This window comes from Dryas octopetala, chromosome 4 (genome assembly GCF_963921425.1).
Source record: "Dryas octopetala chromosome 4, drDryOcto1.1, whole genome shotgun sequence".
Classification (NCBI taxonomy): Eukaryota; Viridiplantae; Streptophyta; class Magnoliopsida; order Rosales; family Rosaceae; genus Dryas; species Dryas octopetala.
The window spans coordinates 24,735,928-24,758,144 of NC_141369.1; the positions used below are offsets into that span (position 1 = coordinate 24,735,928).

Here is a 22,217-nt window from a genome sequence, read left to right on the forward strand (position 1 = left end):
CATTCATTATGGACGGTCTGGATCTCATCCATCCATCAAAGAACAATGGATAGAAGCTGAATTATGGGCGCTATGGTTGCTTCTTTTTGTTTTACGAATTGCAATTATTGTTTTTTAATTTTCAATTTCAATGACTTTTCTTTTGGTGCAGAATTTCCATGACTTTTCATTGTTCATCTATTCTTCAAAGAAAATCTGAAAGAAATCTGAGAAGCCAGGTGCATCAGGACCGTTCATCTATTCTTCAAAGAAGAGATCTGAACGGTCTATCAAAGGAAGCTGAACTATGGGCCTGGCCAGGTGCATTAGCCCAAACTTTCAGCCCAGGAGATGCTTCCAGGCCCAAGCTTTCAGCCCAGGAGAATAAGGCTGAATTGGTTCCAAGCCCAAGACCATGGGGTTTTTCTTTTTTTGGTCGAGAAGACCGTGGGGATTTTTAAAAAAACCCAAGTTTAACGCGGCAACTAAAACCTGGTTTTAATGGATTCATCCTAGGGTTTTTCACTTTTTCTAAAACCTCAGTCTTCCAGTCGGCGGCAACTAAAACTAGGTTTTAATATTTTTCTAAAACCTCAGTCTTCCAGTCGGCGGCAACTAAAACTAGGTTTTAATGAGTTCATCGTCATCACCCTCCAACCCAGTATGTATATGTATTTGTTTTATTACTTTCTATTGTTTTATGCATTGCTACCAATTTCTTCGTACCAGGTGTTATGTGTGTTTCGCTTCCATGCATTCTGCTATTAGACATGAGCAGAATATAAAAGTTCATTAACCATTAAATATGAGAACCACTAAATATGAGAGATAACCGTTAAAAATATACTAAATATGGGAGATAACCATTACAAATTGGGTGATAAATGAATTAAAAATATGAGTTTTGAGCTTTGAAAATTATATATAGATTAATTGTTAGTGGACTAAGACTTATCTTTTGAACCCGATAGAATTTGGGGTTGGGGCTGGTCTCGGGTGTGGATAATTTGGGCATCTCTATATATGCCAAGAGAGGCAAAGGCCCATATGGATTTTCTGCTCCCAGCTTCGGATAAATGTGTCCGAAGTTGTTGGAAATCAGAGATTTGATGCAGTCTATATTCTAGGTTATTTTTAATTTATTACCTCTGTTCTGCATGTATACGTGTATAAATAAATTTGTTTGTGTTTGCTTGGACTTCTTCATCTATGCTGCTTCTCACCGATAAACATAATCTATTATGTTTTTTTCTTTTTTAAAAATTGAAATATGCATCGACAAATACTAGGGGTGCACAAACCTATCCGAAAAACCGACTAAACGAACCAATCCAAACCAAGTTTTTGGTTTTTCGAACAGCATGGTTAAAAAAGCCTAATCAAATTTGCCTTCCTCCGGAATCGAACCTGGGACAAGCCATTTAATTATTTCATAATCAATTTCCTTTGGACCATTGATGATTTGTGTAATAGACACAACAAATATATTTATTATAATTCTGACTTATCTATTTAATATAATTAAATATCTACAAAACCCTATCATATATTTATTCTTTATTTTGTTTTGTATAAATAAAGTTTATATAGTTTATAATAGTAATACCATATGGTTTATAACTTTATATACTTTATACTTTATAGGATATAGGGTATATGGTTTAGGATTTAGGTATAGAATATAGAATAGACTAGTAATGGGTATAGAATATACTAGTATAGGTAATGGGTATAGAGTATAATGGTATAGGGTTTATGGTTTAGCCTTTTAGGGTTTAGGGTATTTTTAATGAATTTTTAATATGAAATCTATTATATAAATTGTAAAACATATAGGTTTATTATATATGAAACACTAGTTATATATAGGTTTATATATATGAATCATTTCCTTATTAAAGGGTTTTTTCACTTATTAAACCAATATAGGTTTAAACTTTATATATGAAACATTTTTTTAAACTAATTAATAACCAATATAGGTTTATATATGAAACATTTATATATAGGCTTGTATATATGAAACATTTCCTTATTTTACCATTATAGTTTTATATATGAAATTGAAACATTTATTTTAGTACAAAATGGACCTTTACTTAGCCAAAATAGGCATGCAAAAGGGGACTTTATATAAAAAAATCTGAAATTTGGGCCCAATGTTTTAAGTCCGGTTATTATCCACTAACCAAACCAATGTTTTAAGTCCCAATGTTGTGGTTCGGCATGGTTATGGAAATGACCATTTCAAACTTTGTGGTTTGGATATGGATATTGAGTTTTGGTTCGGATAACCGAACCGTATGCACCCCTAATACAATACTAAATTTAAAACCTGTAAGAGAAAAAAATTAGATTGATGATTTACATAAACATAGCATAGATTGTTAGATTGCTTTGTTGTGGGGGGTATATACATATATAGTTAGATACTTAGATTACTATGTGGGGTCATGGGGCTTTGATAATTTACATAAACATAGCATAGATTGTTAGATTGCTTTGTTTAGATTTGTTATAGTGCTAATGTGGACTAATAGAGAAGGATCACATTTCTTAGTCCAGCTTTGCTCGAAATTGGTTAGTATATCCCAAGCTGCTTCAGAAATGATACAAGCATGACAATCGTGCCATGGTTCTCTTGACCCTCCTTTGTGCAGGCTAGCTCCCGCAATGTTTGTCTGATAGAAATCATAAGCATGAGATTCAGTATTGAGGGTCCGAAATAGAGAATGTTCTTCAGTATCATACCGGCCATCACAAAGATCTAGGCCCCCAACAAACTCATAATTTCTCGATCACTTGAATTAATGTGTGCATGGGTGTCCACTGTTATGGTTTTTTGATGGTGAGCAAAGACTGTTAACTTTAGTGTGAATGAAGTATGCAAAAGCATCTTCATCATGGGTTCTCATTAGTCATTTGTTCTTAATGAGTGGTAGTGATGTTTCATCGTTCCAAAGCATAATTCTCATTGCTACACCTTCCTGCACTTTGTGCTTCAACAATTCACCAAGCTTTACTCCTCTTGCGTGTGGAATATCTGTGTAAGGATCACGAACCTGTTCAAGAACATCCCAGATACTGAAAGACTAGATCAAAGAGAAGACTAGTAATTTCTGTGTGCTCCAGCCTAATATGACAACTTCCTTGTCTTTCAATCCTAATATGGATTGAAAGACCAGCCTGCAATGTATATCAAATGCTTTGCATTCTCAATGGCTTTGGACACATCTTCCCACAATCTTCTTGGAGATTCATAAAGAGAAAATGGGGGTTGAAAAGTAGAGCGATGGTGAGCACCTTGATAAAGTGGATCGCTGTGGAAATATAGTTTTCCTAAGGCCCTGGAATTCACCATTATTAAGTATTTTTTATGTGACAAAAAATTCATTTTTTTGGTTGAGTACTTTCTATTGTATTTGTTGTCCCTATTGTTGTTTTGTGTCGCATAAAAATTGCTGTGACAAAAAGTTCATTTTTTTGTTTGGCTGAATTTGTTGTATATATTGTTGTTTTATTTATGCATTACTATAAATTGTTGTTTTATGCCTTGCATAAAATTGTTGTGACAAACAATTCATTTTTTTCTTTTTCTTTCTGTCAATTACAGGCTCTTCCCTATAGTGTTGACTGGAGGGATAAGTGCACTGAAATTCGACAACAAGGAAAATGCAGTAAGTATACAACCTTATTCATATTCAACACAAGGATCCAAAAAATGAGTTTTTGTTACAATCATTAGTAGAAATGGCTATTAAAGCTTTTTTTTTTGTATTTTATATGATAAGATTGTTGCTGGGCAATGGCCACAATTGCGGCAATCGAGGCTTGTACAACGATATGTTTGCATGAGGATCTCGTGCAACTATCTGTACAACAATTAGTCGATTGTGTGAAATTGAACCCTCAAGAAGAAGATACGGTGGGATGCTATTGTCTAACGAACGACAAGGCGTATAAGTGGCTGATTGAGAAAGGTCGCATTTGCACAGAAGTCGAGTATCCATTTGAAGAGAAGAGGGGGAAATGTCGATCGGAAGCAAAGGTAATATATGTAAATACTAATTAATTTTTTTTCTTATATATTTGGACTATTAAATATATGACTTTGTGTCAATTGTTTTTTCCATTCCAGCGCTCAATAGATTTGAAGATTCGCAATTTTGTTAGAATAGATGATGATGATGAGGAAGGTCTACTTAAAGCTCTTGCTCAACATCCAGTAACAGCTGCCATCGATGTATATGATGAGTTGATAAATTTCAAGGGGGTTAGTGAAATTATAAAATTGATATGGATCTATATATATATATATAATATTTGATATTTATTAATGTCTAATTATTTGATATTCTTATAGGATGGGATTTATGACGGGCCCGTGAATCATATTGCACCCATAAGTCGACATGCCATTCTTCTAGTGGGATATGGAACCACGGAAGAAGGAAGACAATATTATCTGATTAGGAACTCTTGGGGGACAGATTGGGGCCAAGATGGCTATATTAAAGTTGATCGACACAAGCTTGTACCCTTTTGGGATAAAAATGGCCAGTGGACTGGAAAGGTCAAAAAGATAATTTCTCGTGCTTCTTATCCAGTGATAAAAGCCTAGTAAGTTCATAAGTACTATATTTTTATTTTTTTACAAGTATTAGTAGTAAATTAGTGATACATATCAAAAAAATGAACATCCTATAAATTTCAATTTGTATGAATGGTCTCTTTTCCTTGTAATGTGGATGAAGTATTAAGAGACTCTAGTTGGAGTGGAGAGCAGCATGATTTTAAAACGTATTAATTGCTGTATCTTCATTCTTCATTCTTCAATATTAATTGCTGTATCTTGACTTATACCTGATGTCAGCAACTGAAAAGAAAATATATCAGTGTTGTAATCTATTGGTTGGTTTGGTAGGAATATTGAAATTGAATCAAAGACTGAAATTATTTACTATTGGTTATTTGGTTTTGTTTGCAAACAAAAACAGGGCAGTGAAGGCAGTGAAAGGAGGGAAGGTTGTGACAATAGTACCAGGTCCAGCAATAGCACCACCAGATTTATTATTTGTGGTGACTTCTACTGCCTCTATCTTGGAGAAACTGAAGCCTTTTCTGGCGAGTGGGAAGGTGAAGCCAGTGCTTGATCCCACAGGCCCATATCCCTTTTCCAAGACTGTTGAAGCTTTTGCCTATCTTGAAACTTCCAGGGCCACAGGAAAGGTGGTTGTGTATCCCATCCCATGAGATCATGAGATTTCCTGTGTCTGTATAGAACCCATTTCCATATGTGTATGGTGTGGTTGTTTAAACTTAAAATACTTAATAAGGGAATGTGATCATCTGAGACATGCATGCTATATATATAGGTTGGACTTTAATTTCCTTACTTTCTCTGCACTTTGTTTTCTTCCTCAGCCTTATGTTTTATGTTGATATTGTGCTTGTGCTAAAATGATGTCGTTTTAAATTTACAGTTAGGTTTGGACAATGCATGTTAATACATGCTGACTAAAGATGAATAAATAAAGAAGAAAATATATAATGAACATGTAAGAAGAAGAAGGAAGAAAAAAATATCAAACAAAAACAGGGGAGTCTGATAGGGCTGTCAAAGAAGGTGGGGAAGGCTGGTGTGAGAATAGTACCTGCGGGTCCAATAATAACACCAGCAGCCGAGTTCATAATTGTACCGACATCTATATATCTTGGAGAAACTGAAGCCTATCTTGGAGAGTGGGAAGGTGAAGCAGTGAATATGAGTGATTGATCCCACAGCCCCATATCTATTTTCTAACACTGTTGATGGATTTGCATATCTTTTTTTTTTTTTAGTTAAGGATTTGCATATCTTCAAACCTCCAAAACCATAGGGTTATGACTAATTATGACCTTTTTTTGTTTTTTGGTCAAAATGACTAATTATGACCTATATATAACTTTTGACTATACCCATTTTCCTGTCTTATATAAAATTGGGTGCTGCTATTCGGATCCAACGTTTTAATTAGTAGCCCCGACATTATCTTTAAATCCATTTTCATTTAAAAAAAAGTGAAAACTTATTAGTATACCCAACATGTTTTCCTAAACTATCCTTACGGAAACCCAACATAACAACCATCAATTCTACTTTTTTTTGGCCAGGAACAAATTCTACTTAATAAACCCATCAAACACACACTCAACAAAACACATAACCAACAAACACATAACTCGTGGTGGCCATTTGCATCTATTGCATATTTTTAGGCCCCGTTATGCTCTAATTGATTTGCTGGAGATGGGGAGAGACTACTCTAGCTGGTTTTTGACGTACCATATTGATCTTTATCCCATTTGCACTATTTACCCGCGGTTCCAATATTCTCTTCTCTTTCTTCCTCCAAAGAAGAGAATATTGGTGAGACTGACGAACAGCTCATTTCGTACAACGTTGGCACTTGGCCGGCTTCGTCAAGGTCTTCTACTTACCGTAACGGTGTTTCCATTTGATCTGTTCCTTGCAGTGAGGGCAGACGCCAGTGATCTCCGACAACAGCATGAGCCAGCCTCCGACCTCCCTCTTGTTGTACCCCAAGAATTTTTTTTGTGGACTACAAGAGGAGGATTCAGGCGTGGGGAGAGAGTACAGAAAGAGAAGAGCGAAATCGTGAGTTTTGTCTAAATTTTTGGAGTGAGAAGAAAGAAGGTTAAGGTTTTGTTTGAACTCTTGGGAAATCGATCTTGAGTTTTGTCTGAATTTGGGGCTGTTTAAAATTTTGGCGTGAGGTCTAGAGCGAACCCAATGCAAATGTATTCCCGCTTAACCAAAATATATTTTAGGGCTTTCCAATTTTTTCTAAGTATCAGAGCACTATTAGTCTAATTTTTTTATTTATTTGCTTACTAACTTATAACAACATGCTTACCATGTTGTTATAGGTAAACTCATTGACAATGTGCACACCTCGTTGTTGAGTCAACTTATGTCAACGGGCAAAGAGTGCACGTTGTCAATTACTTGTAAATGACCAATTCGACAACATGTTTTAAAAGCACGTTGTTGAATATTACATTTCACAAGGTGTTTTCACTACACGTTGTTAATCTCGTGTTGTTAAAAATGTTTTTTCTTGTAGTGCTAGCTATCCACTTGACTTAATTGCATGGTCCTATGTTAAGATTGATGGATCCAATCATCCAAATTTGAAATAATCTATGTAATGTATAATGAAGTAAAGATGAGTTAGATGCATCTCATGCATGCATTCCAATAGTGAAATGTAGCTTCATACATTATTCCATTCCAACTCATGAAATGTACCTGCACCTCCAAATTAACCTTTCTAACATCAATTATTTGGCTTCTAACCAGCTATGTTTCAAGTTCAAATAGCTAGGTAAGTACAACATTTTTACAGCTTCCCGTTTTGTACATAATACAATGAAGATAAAGTGAATGAAGTTCTTGGCCAAAAAAAAAAAAAAGTGAATGAAGTTATATATAATTCTTTGGCTACCACAAAATTGCCAAAATGTGATCAAATAATTAAAACAAAATTGGGTGAAGTGGAATTAATGGTTGGCATGTGACAGACATGATGGGTGGATGGATTGCAGAGATAAGGTCCTATCCTTAAAACTTGGTTCTCCTGGATCCAACATCGTATTTCTCTATTTGTGACATATCGAATATGCAATTTATGACTGCCCTTGCTTTGTTGGGAATGTGATATGACTTTGTTTGTGGGCATCTCCATATTCACCCACAGTGTCTTTGTGGGCTTCAAAGATACTGTTCTGTCCAACTTAGCCCAAAATAGGCAATTCTACGGCCTATACAAGTAGTCCAAAACCCAAGCTAAGCCACCCAAACTATCTCAAAACAATCCATCATCGTATCGATCATAATCACCTGCTTCCGATTGGTAACCGCGACTATGGAATCGAGTATCAAAGTTGAAACCAAGAGAAAGGCAATAGTGGTTTGATAACAATACTTTGCTAGCTTAGAAGTGAAGTGAACACCACAGGCAGAGAGAGAAGGGTGGGGGGTTTGTTCAGTACATGTAGTAGTGTAAGCTTCCTATTAATACTATAAGCTTCGACATGGACCGAAGCCATTGCGTTATATGTCGACATTTGTGACAGACATTATGTTGACATCCTGTGTCATCTATAATGGAAGAGGAGAGAAACTCACCTATATCCGAAATGCCAGCTCATATATCATTATATCTCATTTGGTGTCACAACCCAATAAAATTGTGAAAGGTGGGAGTATAGAAAGTTTGACTTCTATTTGAAATTTCATACCCATCATCATAAGTTCATAACAAGTTAACCTGGCTGATGACATTTCACAGATAGCATACCATGAATAAATGTGCAACAAACAACACACTTGTTAAAATTGTAAAGGCCAATCTAAGGCATCAACCAAACAACCTCAACCAATTACATCGAGTTACAAAATGTACTCTTATTTTTAGGGAATTAATATCATACTTTCTAGTCTCAAAAAATGTAAGACCACGACATGAAGTCCCTGCCACCTACTTTGGAGCTAGTCTAATTGGGCATATAGAGAATGCAACACAACGAGCTGCTTTTGCCAGCATGAAGCGCTCATTTTCTGTCAATGGCCTCTCAATCACCTTCACAACATTCGCATCCTAAAACAATAAATTAAATAACCATTAGAATGGAGACACAGCCCCAGAAGTGATAGGCATCATAGAAAGTATTTACTAGAATAAATGAATGGTTATTTGGGAAACAAAGCATCTATATATAGTCCACTATCTGCTTATTGAAAGAGAACACAGGCGCAAGGATTTCATGTACATATTCAAATTTATATAAAAACAAAAACAATTTATGTGAAAAGAAATACATAATGCACTAACCTTTTTCAGTTGTTGAACAGAAGGTCTCACACTGGCAGTATCGCCAATCACGAATACATTGTTGAGATTCCCACGTTCATCCCTTTCAGCTGGGGAGGAGGTTGAATGCCGCCATTGCCCATTAACAATGAACTTGTAGTAATACCTGAAGGCCAAGTAATATTTTCGAGATAAGCTTTCTCCAAGAAAAATTGGAAAAAATGAAATAAGTAAAAGAATATCACATATAAAACTCGAAATCTACACATCTGCGTATTAATGTATTTATGTGGTTTAGATAACAAATGTAATCAAGGAAACTGAAATCACAGTGCATGAGCTTTGAAAAATTTTCAAGCACTGAAGTTAACCAGGAGTCATTAAATCTCATATTTTTATCCTTATCACAACCAAAAGATAAGTAATGCAATGCTTTTTACTTACTTTCCTTGTGAAAGTCTAACTTCTGCTTCAAATCGTGATCCACCTTTGTGATTTGCCCGAATTGGTTCTTTCCAATTTGCAGTGAAATCTCCAACCAAGTTTACTTCCTCACCCTGTAATAGAGACGGTGGATACAGGAAAGACCAGAAAAAACAAAGAAGTTCAATCACTATTCAATTATAGCAGGTATAATGCTTTAAAGACTACATGCTTAAAACTCTTCATAGAATTTGTCCTAGGTCAATATGGCATTGAGAAAGAAAATTAATGACATTGTCCCTTCAGATCTATACATTGACCACAATTACTGCTAAAAGCACACTAGAGTTGAAACTGAAATTGTCAATTACCTCTTGCCCATTCCATACAAATGTCACAGCATGTGTTGCAGGTCCATCATGTTTGCCATTTTCCACCATGGTTATAAGATCCCATATTGCCCAAGCAATTGCTGGTCTGCATTAAGATTTCAAGCATATTCTTCACCAGTTAACATATTGCAAAAATACCCCTAATCACAAGAAAGGATTTTTTTTAGGGATATGAGTCATAGTCACAAGCAAAGGAATTATGACATTTCTTTCAACAAACACATAAATTATGGCCACGATTCTACGGCATCAAGTACTCTTGTTTTAAGTCGACAATATAATAATTACAAACAGGATGGTCAATGAGAAGAACCTGTCAGGCCTACATAAATGCAACCCAGTGACAAAATTGCAAGCTGCATGAAGAGAAGTATCAATCATCCAGTGCAAGTACGCTATCACACAAGCAGGAGATCGATCAAAACCAGTAGTACAATTAACAAAAACACGATGATTCTTTTTCAGTAAGCGTAATAATAATCCCACACAAAATGATAGTTTCTTCCTCAAATCAAAAGAATCTCCCTCCCTGCAAAAAGAAGGTGCAGACATTTTAGAAAGTGAGCTGTAAGCTATTAAAGCATTGCATTCTGACCCATTCAGGACTTCCCTTTCCATGTCTAAAGTTAGCATTACATTGTGAGGCAATAACAACCTGACTCAATTTTTATTCACCCTTCGGTAGAAAGTATATGAAATCAGTAATGAATTTCAGCTAATGTCCAGAAAAATAAACCAGATGTTAAAATTTTAGCAATACATGAAAAGAGCTCATGTTCTTCCCAATTGGTACTTGATAAAATGATTACAGAAACTGACAAATGCAAACACATGCACCCATGCTCGCACTTCCTCCACGAATAGAACTGACCTCAAAAGCAAGATCTGGCGAATTCTTTCATCAATAAATAGAATCCTGCATAGAGCCTTTTATCTATTTACCTTATTGGATAGTTGATCATCAGAATATTGAATTTTTGGCATGATTCATTTATTGAATTGGAATTGATGCCCCAATTTTCTGTCTCAGTTCCACTTTGGAAATTCAGTACAGCAGTAACTCCCTGTACGAAGAATTCATAGCAGTTAAAGAAAGACGTGGATAAAAACAACACCCTGTGCGATGAATAATCAATAGATGAGATAATTATTACTGAAGGCATGTTTAATTACATGCAATGGACCAAATAAATAAATTGCAAAGAACTAGAACATGTTCCTTTGCCACCATGAAAATCTGCATAACCATTTCAATATAAGCCGGCACAATGCGTATATGTGTATACTACATATTTCCAATGACACACATAACAGAAATGCTGTTTTGCATAAAAATACAAGGTGAAGCAGCACTCACCGCAACATTTGACAAAGTCTCCACGTCGTCTTCTGTTTGTATACATGATCCAACATATATTTGCTCTGTAATCTAACAAATGAACAACATAATAAATGAGTAATTTAATGAAAATTGCTACTCATATAAACTAGATGTTATCGAAAGAATAAAGTATTATCCATTCTTTAGTTTCAATACAAGTATATAGAACAAAAAATTTGATGAATATCACACCTTACTGTAGCGCATGCCAAGAGAGTGATTATAGTATAGCTCGCCTTTAGAGCGTTCCAGTGCCTTAATATATTCTTCTAGTGGGAAATTTCCATAAGCCCATTCTCCATCTCCAGGCTCCTCTTCAGCAAAGATACAAACAACTTGGCTCATGGGTTGGGCAAGAGTATTCCTCTGCATTTGCGATTGAATACGACCATTTTGGTCATTCAAAAACTTCAATCCTTGTGATTTTAGAAACTTCAAGGCGAATGTAACAAAACCAGAGTTCCCACTGCTTTCGGTAGATGGTTGCAAATTTGACGCCAATACAGTCTTGTTCCAAGTGGCAACAGGAACTCGACCTCTATTGAATAGATATCGAGGTCATTCGAAACAATCAGTTGTTGAACTGGAAAAGGAGAGAATGGTCTTTCGAGAACCAGGCTAAAAGATCCTGTTTTCTCCTTCAGCATCTTCCTGAAGAAACCAAAGACTGAAAAAAAATAAAAACAAAAAAATGATGAACAGACAATCATTCGCAGTTGAATCATATACAAAATTCAAAAACTTCAAAGGCTAATTTAGACACTTAATCACATGCACAGTAAAGAATTATATTATGCTCCAAAACCAGCATTCAGTACACTCAACCTACAATATTTCCTGTGTAAACTCTGCCCTTCAGATTCATCCATAAAATCCATTGTCATCCAATTGGCCAAGAAGTGTTCCAAAAATAGAAAAATTCAAAACATAAATATGAATTAAACCAATATAAGATATTGTTCAATTTTAGCATTATTTCTCACATTTTTAGTCTTGACATTAATAATCAGTTAATCAAAGACTAATCAATGTGAAATTAAAAGGTTAATGGCATACTGTGTATCACCAAAGTCGTTGGTCACAACAAGCCTGCCTCCAGACGAATCACCAGCCTTCTTCAATGTGTCACCCACCATTACTATCCTCGACTTCTCCACATTACCCTACCAGATATAATTCAAAAAAAAAAAAAAACACATTATTCACTGAAACAATGAAACAGAATCAAAAGCTCAGAACTTTAATTGAAAGAGAGAGAGAGAGAGAGAGAGAGAGAGAGAGAGAGAAGAAGATGAAAATAACACATTATTCACTGAAACAATGAAACAGAATCAAAAGCTCTGAACTTTAATTGAAAGAGAGAGAGAGAGAGAGAGAGAGAGAGAAGAAGATGAAAATACCCCTCTCCTGAGGGCGTGGACGAAGATTTTGCCGTCGACGGAGAGTGCGAAACGAATTCCGAGCGGTTTCTCGAGAGTAACCATGCATGTACTCGTTCAAGTTCATCTTGAACGAAGACGAACCACCGCTCGACATCGCGAAAACCCTAACCGTTCCGCCATTGGAGCGGAGCTTCTCTGTACGACTGGTTGTGGAACGGCCATTGACGAAGCACGCGTCGTATCGGCCCCAAAATGAGGAAGAGCGGCCGTCGAGCAACGGCGGCGACGATCGATCGAGAGCTCTGCAACTGCCGAGTTGCAGAGTGAACATCTTGTTGAGAAATCAAATTGCTAACGTTTTTTCGAAGCGCTTACCGTTATTGTTCTGTTAAGAGTGTTTGTTACTGAGGAGTTGGAGCTCTCTCACTCTCTCAGCTATCCATAACTCTTCGCTCTGATTTCTATATGCTGGGCCCCAGCATCTGGTTCTGGTTCTTAGTTCTGGGTCACGTGCCTATGATCACCACTCACGAGCATTCCATCACTTTCTTTCGTTTCCCTATTAACATTGCCACGTCGGATGAGTATGAAAAGCTTTTAACCAATCACTGCCCGCCACGGAAGACGAAGTTCACTCTCTAAGGGTAATATTGTAATTTAGGATTGATGATGAACGAGTGTAGAGTAGTAAATCACAACAAGTTTCGAGAAGCCTGTGAACATGTATGCATTCCCGCGAGATATTTTTTAGTGAATCGAGAAATCTCCAACTCCAGGGCCCCTACTGATCATGTGATCTTTTTTCTTGTCGAAGATCATGAGATTTATGTATCATGATCGCAGGTACGTATAACTTTACTAGTTAAGAACACTTCTTTCTACACATTCTCAGTTTGACTCCTTATATTTTAATATAATTTGATCAAAATTTAATATAAGAAGAACTTTTCTATTATAAGAAAACGTAAAATCACCAACATGACAAGAGGGAGAGTCCCACATCTCAATATTTCAATATTTTAACCGACCCTACTCTCTTACTTTTCTTGTTTGTGATACCACATCACCATCTCTATTACAAGGAAATACAATCGGAATATTTGTTTATGATATGTATAGTTCTGTTCTTTCTTTCTAATGTTGTTATATGCTTGCTTAATTTTCATCATGGAAATTTTACTCATGCTCGTAGGTAGCAAGTATTTTGAATATTTTGGATGATGAACTGGTTATAATGTTGGAAGTTACATCTTAATTCTTAAGGTTGTTTACCAAGTCTTTAATTTCTAAATTTAGCTGAGTTGGAATATTTTATTATTTCTTTTTGGTTTTAAATTGACCCTTGTTCTAGGTGTAGTCATGGTTATCTTTTCTTTTAAAAGCCTTTGTTGTCCTTTATTGGTAACTTTCTTCCTTTTTCCTTCATTGACATTGATTCATTGACTGAAGTTTGTTCTTCTTGATATGAATTAGAATTATATCATGGACAAATTAATTTTTATCTCTTTGCAGTTGTCAGACTTATGAAGGCGGAGTTTCTGGGGAACCTGGTTCTGAAGCTCATTGTGGGTGTGTTTCAGACTTATTGCTGTTTAAAGATTGTCAATTGCAATTTGTACCAATGATCTCTTTTGCTGGTTATGTGGGTGAAGTATTAAGAGAGTCCAGTTGGAGTGGAGAGCATGAGTTTAAAAGCCCTTGAGCATTAACTTTTGATATTACCAAGTAATAATGTGACATCAGATGTGCGTTTTAAGAAATTGGCATATCTATGTTCTTTTGACTTCCATTCTTTCCTCCACTTACATGCCAAATTGTTTGTCTGCCTGTATGTCCTTTGGCAAATTACCTAATCTGAAGATTGTACATGTGAAACAAAAATTTACTATTGTCAAATTATCTTTGTGAACTTTTAGGGCAATGTATTCTGGCTTCCCTTTTCTAGAATAATAGGTTGTTTAATGTATGCTATGACTTGTACTAGGCCAGATATAGCCTTTGATGTAGGCCGGCTTAGTAGATATACAAGTAATCCTAGTCAATTACATTGGGATGCAATCTCTAGAATATTAAAGTACTTAAAAGGTACCATGGATTATGGAATATATAGTACAACGGGTATCCGACGGTTTTAGAAGGATACACCGATGCTAGTTCGATAACAAATCGGGAGGATCATAAATCCACTAGTGGCTGGATTTTTACACTTGGTGGAGGAGCCATTTCTTGGGGCTCTAAGAAACAAACTTGTATCTCGGACTCACCATGGCAGCCGAATTTATAGCCTTGGCTTCATATAGTAAAGAAGGGGAATGGCTAGAGAATTTGTTAATAGAGATACCGATTTGGGCTAAGCCAATGCCTCATATTTCTGTGATAGTCAAGCAACACTATCAAGAGAGAGAGAGAGAGAGAGAGTACCCTGGTGGGGATGGTGAGGGGAGCTGGAGCAGTGAAAACGGGCATGTTTTGAATGAGGTTTGGAGGAGAAGAAGAAGAAGTAGTAAGTCTGGCAGAGACACGTAATAATGTAGGGCTTTTCCTGCTGAGAGGAGACTCAACAGGAGAGAGGAATGAGAGGTGGAGGAAGAGGTGAGATGGAAGCTATTAACAATCGAAGTTACAGACATCGTAGGTGGGCAATGGGCCTTGGACTTGGGTGCCTTTATACACCTCACCAACAAGTTATATCCACACCCACACCGGCCCACACCCATCTATTCAAATATTGAAATGGAGTACGTACGGTACGTACGGTACGTACTGAAAGTGATAGCCCAGTGAAGGAGAGCTTCTAACCTTGGAGGATGAGGTTTGGACGCTGGAGATCACTCTGTGTCTCCCTCATTGCCAATTGCATGGTCATCATCACTCATCACCAGTGGCGGAGCCAGGAAAACATACTTATGGTCACACCTGATTTCAACTTGCTTCAAAACCTTTTCATCAAAACAGAAAATAGCTTTAATTTAAATAGAAGTTGTTACCTTTTAATCAACAAGAAAGAAACTTATATAATATTACAACAGTGAAATATAATAGAGATAAAAACATAGTTATATATATATATATATTCTTGTAAATCAATACACTTTTCTTTCCATTATAATATGTTAGGAGTTAGAAGCACAAAATTATCTAGCATCACTACTATATGTCAGCGGACCACAAAAATTTCAGTACTACAAAATAGGAGAGACATAGCAAAGTTTGTTGACCATGGAGAATAGGAGAAAACGTGAGAGGAATTAGATGAAAAGTCTTGAAGAGTGAAAAGTAACATTCTAGAAAAGAGAAGTAGCCAAAAAAACGAATAAAAAAAGAAAAGTACGTGTGTGAGTCTGTGAGACCTTAAGTCAGAACTGATATTTTAAGGATCTTTTAGTCAAAAAAAACTATGAAATCAATAAACCATGTCTTTTTCTTCCAAAAGTTGAGTGGGACCCATGTCCCCCCCGGTCCTCACGTGGCTCCGCCACTGCTCATCACACACTAAATTATATCATCTCATTAATCCATCATCTTCGTAAATTGCTACATATATCATGCATACCCAATACCTGTTTGCCACGTACGCTGTGATTGTGGCATGCATTCATTTTATTCCTACCTAGCTATCCTATGTTAAGATTGATGGATCCAATCATCCAAATTTGGAATAATCTGTGTAATGTATAATGAAGTAAAGATGAGTTAGATGCATCTCGTGCATGCATTCCAATAGTGAAATGTAGCTTCATACATTATTCCATTCCAACTCATGAAATGTACCTGCACCTCCAAATTAACCTTTCTAACATCAATTATTTGGCTTCTAACTGGCTATGTTTGAAGTTCAAATAGCTAGGTAAGTACAGCATTTTTACAGCTTCCCGTTTTGTACATAATACAATGCAGATAAAAAAAGTGAATGAAGTTATATATAATTCTTTGGCTACCACAAAATTGCCAAAATGTGATCAAATAATTAAAACAAAATTGGGTGAAGTGGAATTAATGGTTGGCATGTGACAGACATGATGGGTGGATGGATTGCAGAGATAAGGTCCTATCCTTAAAACTTGGTTCTCCTGGATCCAACATCGTATTTCTCTATTTGTGACATATCGTATATGCAATTTATGACTGCCCTTGCTTTGTTGGGAATGTGATGTGACTTTGTTTGTGGGCATCTCCATATTCACCCACAGTGTCTTTGTCAAAGAATACTGTTCTGTCCAACTTAGCCCAAAATAGGCAATTCTACGGCCTTTACAAGTAGTCCAAAACCCAAGCTAAGCCACCCAAACTATCTCAAAACAATCCATCATCACCTGCTTCTGATTGGCAACCGCGACTGTGGAATCGAGTATCAAAGTTGAAACCAAGAGAAAGGCAATAGTGGTTAGATAACAATACTTTGCTAGCTTAGAAGTGAAGTGAACACCACGGGCAGAGAGAGAAGGGTGGGGTTTGTTCAGTACATGTAGTAATGTAAGCTTCCTACTAATACTATAAGCTTCGACATGGACCGAAGCCATTGCGTTATATGTCGACATTTATGAGACATTATGTTGACATCCTTGTGTCATCTATAATGGAAGAGGAGAGAAACTCACCTATATCCGAAATGCCAGCTCATATCTCATTTGGTGTCACAACCCAATAAAATTGTGACAGGTGGGTGTATAGAAAGTTTGACTTCTATTTGAAATTTCATACCCATCATCATAACAAGATAACCTGGCTGATGACATTTCACAGATAGCATACCATGAATAAATGTGCAACAAACAACACACTTATTAAAATTGTCAAGGCCAATCTAAGGCATCAACCAAACAACCTCAACCAATTACATCGAGTTACAAAATGTACTCTTATTTTTAGGGAATTAATATCATACTTTCTAGTCTCAAAAAATGTAAGACCACGACATGAAGTCCCTGCCACCTACTTTGGAGCTAGTCTAATTGGGCATATAGAGAATGCAACACAACGAGCTGCTTTTGCCAGCACGAAGCGCTCATTTTCTGTCAATGGCCTCTCAATCACCTTCACAACATTTGCATCCTAAAACAATAAATTAAATAACCATTAGAATGGAGACACGGCCCCAGAAGTGATGGGCATCAGAGAAAGTATTTACTAGAATAAATGAATGGTTATTTGGGAAACAAAGCATCTATATATAGTCCACTATCTGCTTATTGAATGAGAACACAGGCGCAAGGATTTCATGTACATATTCAAATTTATATAAAAACAAAAACATTTTATGTGAAAAGAAATACATAATGCACTAACCTTTTTCTGTTGTTGAACAGAAGGTCTCACACCGGCAGTATCGCCAATCACGATTATATTGTTGAGATTCCCACGTTCATCCCTTTCAGCTGGGGAGGAGGTTGAATGCCGCCATTGCCCATTAACAATGAACTTGTAGTAATAATACTTGAAGGCCAAGCAATATTTTCAAGATAAGCTTTCTCCAAGAAAAATTGGAAAAAATGAAAGAAGTAAAAGAATTATCACATATAAAACTCGAAATCTACACATCTACGTATTAATGTATTTATGTGGTTTAGATAACAATTGTAATCAAGGAAACTGAAATCACAGTGCATGAGCTTTGAAAAATTTTCAAGCACTGAAGTTAACCAGGAGTCATTAAATCTCATATTTTTATCCTTATCACAATCAAAAGATAAGTAATCCAATGCTTTTTACTTACTTTCCTCGTGAAAGTCAACTTCTGCTTCAAATCGTTATCCACCTTTGTGATTTGCCTGAATTGGTTCTTTCCAATTTGCAGTGAAATCTCCAACCAAGTTTACATCCTCACCCTGTAATAGGGACGATGGATACAGGAAAGACCAGAAAAAACAAGGAAGTTCAATTACTATTCAATTATAGCAGGTATAATGCTTTAAAGACTACATGCTTAAAACTCTTCACAGAATTTGTCCTAGGTCAATATGGCATTGAGAAAGAAAATTAATGACATTGTCCCTTCAGATCTATACATTGACCACAATCACTGCTAAAAGCACACTAGAGTTGAAACTGAAATTGTCAATTACCTCTTGCCCATTCCATACAAATGTCACAGCATGTGTTGCAGGTCCGTCATGTTTGCCATTTTCCACAATGGCTATAAGATCCCATGTTGCCCAAGCAATTGCTGGTCTGCATTAAGATTTCAAGCATATTCTTCACCAGTTAACATATTGCAAAAATACCCCTAATCACAAGAAAGGATTTTTTTTTAGGGATATAAGTCATAGTCACAAGCAAAGGAATTATGACATTTCTTTCAACAAACACATAAATTATGGCCACGATTCTACGGCATCAAGTACTCTTGTTTTAAGTCGACAATATAATAATTACAAACAGGATGGTCAATGAGAAGAACCTGTCAGGCCTACATAAATGCAACCCAGTGACAAAATTGTAAGTTGCATGAAGGGAAGTATCAGTCATCCAACGCAAGTACGCAATCACGCAAGCACGCTATCACGCAAGCAGGAGATCGATCAAAACCAGTAGTACAAGTAACAAAACACGATGATTCTTTTTCAGTAAGCGTAATAATAATCCCACACAAAATGATAGTTTCTTCCTCAAATCAAAAGAATCTCCCTCCCTGCAAAAAGAAGGTGCAGACATTTTAGAAAGTGAGCTGTAAGCTATTAAAGCATTGCATTCTGACCCATTCAGGACTTCCCTTTCCATTTCTAAAGTTAGCATTACATTGTGAGGCAATAACAACCTGACTCAATTTTTATTCACCCTTCGGTAGAAAGTATATGAAATCAGTAATGCATTTCAGCTAAATGTCCAGAAAAATAAGCCAGATGTTAAAATTTTAGCAATACATGAAAAGAGCTTATGTTCTTCCCAATTGGTACTTGATAAAATGATTACAGAAACTGACAAATGCAAACACATGCACCCATGCTCGCACTTCCTCCACGAATAGAACTGACCTCAAAAGCAAGATCTGGCGAATTCTTTCATCAATAAATAGAATACTGCATAGAGCCTTTTATCTATTTACCTTATTGGATAGTTGATCATCAGAATATTAAATTTTTGGCATGATTCATTTATTGAATTGGAATTGATGCCCCAATTTTCTGTCTTAGTTCCACTTTGGAAATTCAGTACAGCAGTAACTCCCTGTACGAAGAATTCATAGCAGTTAAAGAAAGACGTGGATAAAAACAACACCCTGTGCGATGAACAATCAATAGATGAGATAATTATTTGTGAAGGCTGTTTAATTACATGCAATGGACCAAATAAATAAATTGCAAAGAACTAGAACATGTTCCTTTGCCACCATGAAAATCTGCAAACCATTTCAATATAAGCCGGCACAATGCATATATGTGTATACTACATATTTCCAATGACACACATCACAGAAATGCCGTTTTGCATAAAAATACAAGGTGAAGCAGCACTCACCGCAACATTTGACAAAGTCTCCACGTCCTTTTCTGTTTGTATACATGATCCAACATATATTTGCTCTGTAATCTAACAAATGAACAACATAATAAATGAGTAATTTAATGAAAATTGCTACTCATATAAACTAGATGTTATCGAAAGAATAAAGTATTATCCATTCTTTAGTTTCAATACAAGAATATAGAACAAAGAATTTGATGAAAATCACACCTTACTGTAGCGCATGCCAAGAGAGCGATTATAGTATAGCTCGCCTTTAGAGCTTTCCAGTGCCCCAATAAATTCCTCTAGTGGGAAATTTCCATGAGCCCATTCTCCATTCTCCATCTCCAGGCTCCTCTTCAGCAAAGATACAAACAACTTGCCTCATGGGTTGGGCAAGAGTATTCCTCTGCATTTGCGATTGAATACGACCATTTTCGTCATTCAAAAACTTCAATCCTTGTGATTTTAGGAACTTCGAGGTGAATGTAACAAAACCAGAGTTCCCACTGCTTTCGGTAGATGGTTGCAAATTTGACGCCAATACAGTCTTGTTCCAAGTGGCAACAGGAACTCGATCTCTATTGAATAGATTATCGAGGTCATTCAAAACAATCAGTTGTTGAACTGGAAAAGGAGAGAATGGTCTTTCGAGAACCAGGCTAAAAGATCCTGTTTTCTCCTTCAGCATCTTCCTGAAGAAACCAAAGACAGAAAAATAAAAACAAAAAAATGATGAACAGACAATCATTCGCAGTTGAATCATATACAAAATTCAAAAACTTCAAAGGCTAATTTAGACACTTAATCACATGCACAGTAAAGAAGTATATTATGCTCCAAAACCAGCATTCAGTACACTCAACCTACAATATTTCCTGTGTAAACTCTGCCCTTCAGATTCATCCATAAAATCCATTGTCATCCAATTGGCCAAGAAGTGTTCCAAAAATAGAAAAATTCAAAACATAAATATGAATTAAACCCATATAAGATATCGTTCAATTTTAGCATTACTTCTCACATTTTTAGTCTTGACATTAATAATCAGTTAATCAAAGACTGATCAATGTGAAATTAAAAGGTTAATGGCATACTGTGTATCACCAAAGTCGTTGGTCACAACAAGCCTGCCTCCAGACGAATCACCAGCCTTCTTCAATGTGTCACCCACCATTACTATCCTCGACTTCTCCGCATTACCCTACCAGATATGATTAAAAAAAAAAGAAAAACACATTATTCACTGAAACAATGAAACAGAATCAAAAGCTCTGAACTTTAATTGAAAGAAGAGAGAGAGAGAGAAAAAGACGAAAATACCCCTCTCCTGAGGGCGTGGACGAAGATTTTGCCGTCGACAGAGAGTGCGAAGCGAATTCCGAGCGGTTTCTCGAGAGTGACCATGCATGTACTCGTTCAAGTTCATCTTGAACGAAGACGAACCACCGCTCGACATCGCGAAAACCCTAACCGTTCCGCCATTGGAGCGGAGCTTCTCTGTACGACTGGTTGTGGAACGGCCATTGACGAAGCACGCGTCGTATCGGCCCCAAAATGAGGAAGAGCGGCCGTCGAGCAACGGCGGCGACGATCGATCGAGAGCTCTGCAACTCGGCAGTTGCAGAGTGAACATCTTGTTGAGAAATCAAATTGCTAACGTTTTTTCGAAGCGCTTACCGTTATTGTTCTGTTAGAGTGTTTGTTACTGAGGAGTTGGAGCTCTCTCACTCTCTCAGCTATCCATAACTCTTCGCTGTGTGATTTCTATATGCTGGGCCCCAGCATCTGGTTCTGGTTCTCAGTTCTCAGATATGGGTCACGTGCCTATGATCACCACTCACGAGCATTCCATCACTTTCTTTCGTTTCCCTATTAACATTGCCACGTCGGATGAGTATGAAAAGCTTTTAACCAATCACTGCCCGCCACGGAAGACGAGTTTCACTCTCAAAGGGTAATATTGTAATTTAGGATTGATGATGAACGAGTGTAGAGTAGTAAATGTAAATCACAAGAAGTTTCGAGAAGCCTGTGGACATGTATGCATTCCCGCGAGATATTTTTTATTTTGGGGTTTAACCGGCGAGATATTTTTTAGTGAATTCAGAAATCTCCTACTCCAGCGCCTCTACTAATCATATGATTTTTTTTCATGTCGAAGATCAATGAGATTTATGTATTATAATCGTGGGTACTTATAACTTTATTGGTTAATAACACTTATTTTTACACATTCTTAGTTTGACTTCTTTTACGTTAATATAATTTGATCAAAGTTTAATATAATTGACATACAAAATAAGAACTTTTATATTATAAGAAGACGTGAAATCACGAA

The 22,217-nt window shown here is 36.5% G+C and overlaps 1 protein-coding gene and 2 pseudogenes across 1 annotated transcript; 1 reads left to right on the forward strand and 2 right to left on the reverse strand.

Moving 5' to 3' along the window:
* The first annotated feature begins 3,784 nt into the window (after positions 1-3,784).
* On the forward strand, positions 3,785-5,232 carry LOC147288700 (2-methylene-furan-3-one reductase-like). The gene is made up of 4 exons (XM_086241036.1): positions 3,785-4,027; positions 4,118-4,252; positions 4,343-4,539; positions 4,977-5,232. Exons 1-4 carry the CDS (start codon positions 3,785-3,787, stop codon positions 5,230-5,232), a joined length of 831 nt encoding a protein of 276 aa, XP_086097162.1.
* A 3,060-nt stretch (positions 5,233-8,292) lies between these two features.
* Positions 8,293-12,874, reverse strand: LOC147288701 (phosphoglucan phosphatase LSF1, chloroplastic-like; annotated as a pseudogene).
* A 4,269-nt stretch (positions 12,875-17,143) lies between these two features.
* On the reverse strand, positions 17,144-21,626 carry LOC147288702 (phosphoglucan phosphatase LSF1, chloroplastic-like; annotated as a pseudogene).
* Between the last annotated feature and the right edge of the window lie 591 nt (positions 21,627-22,217).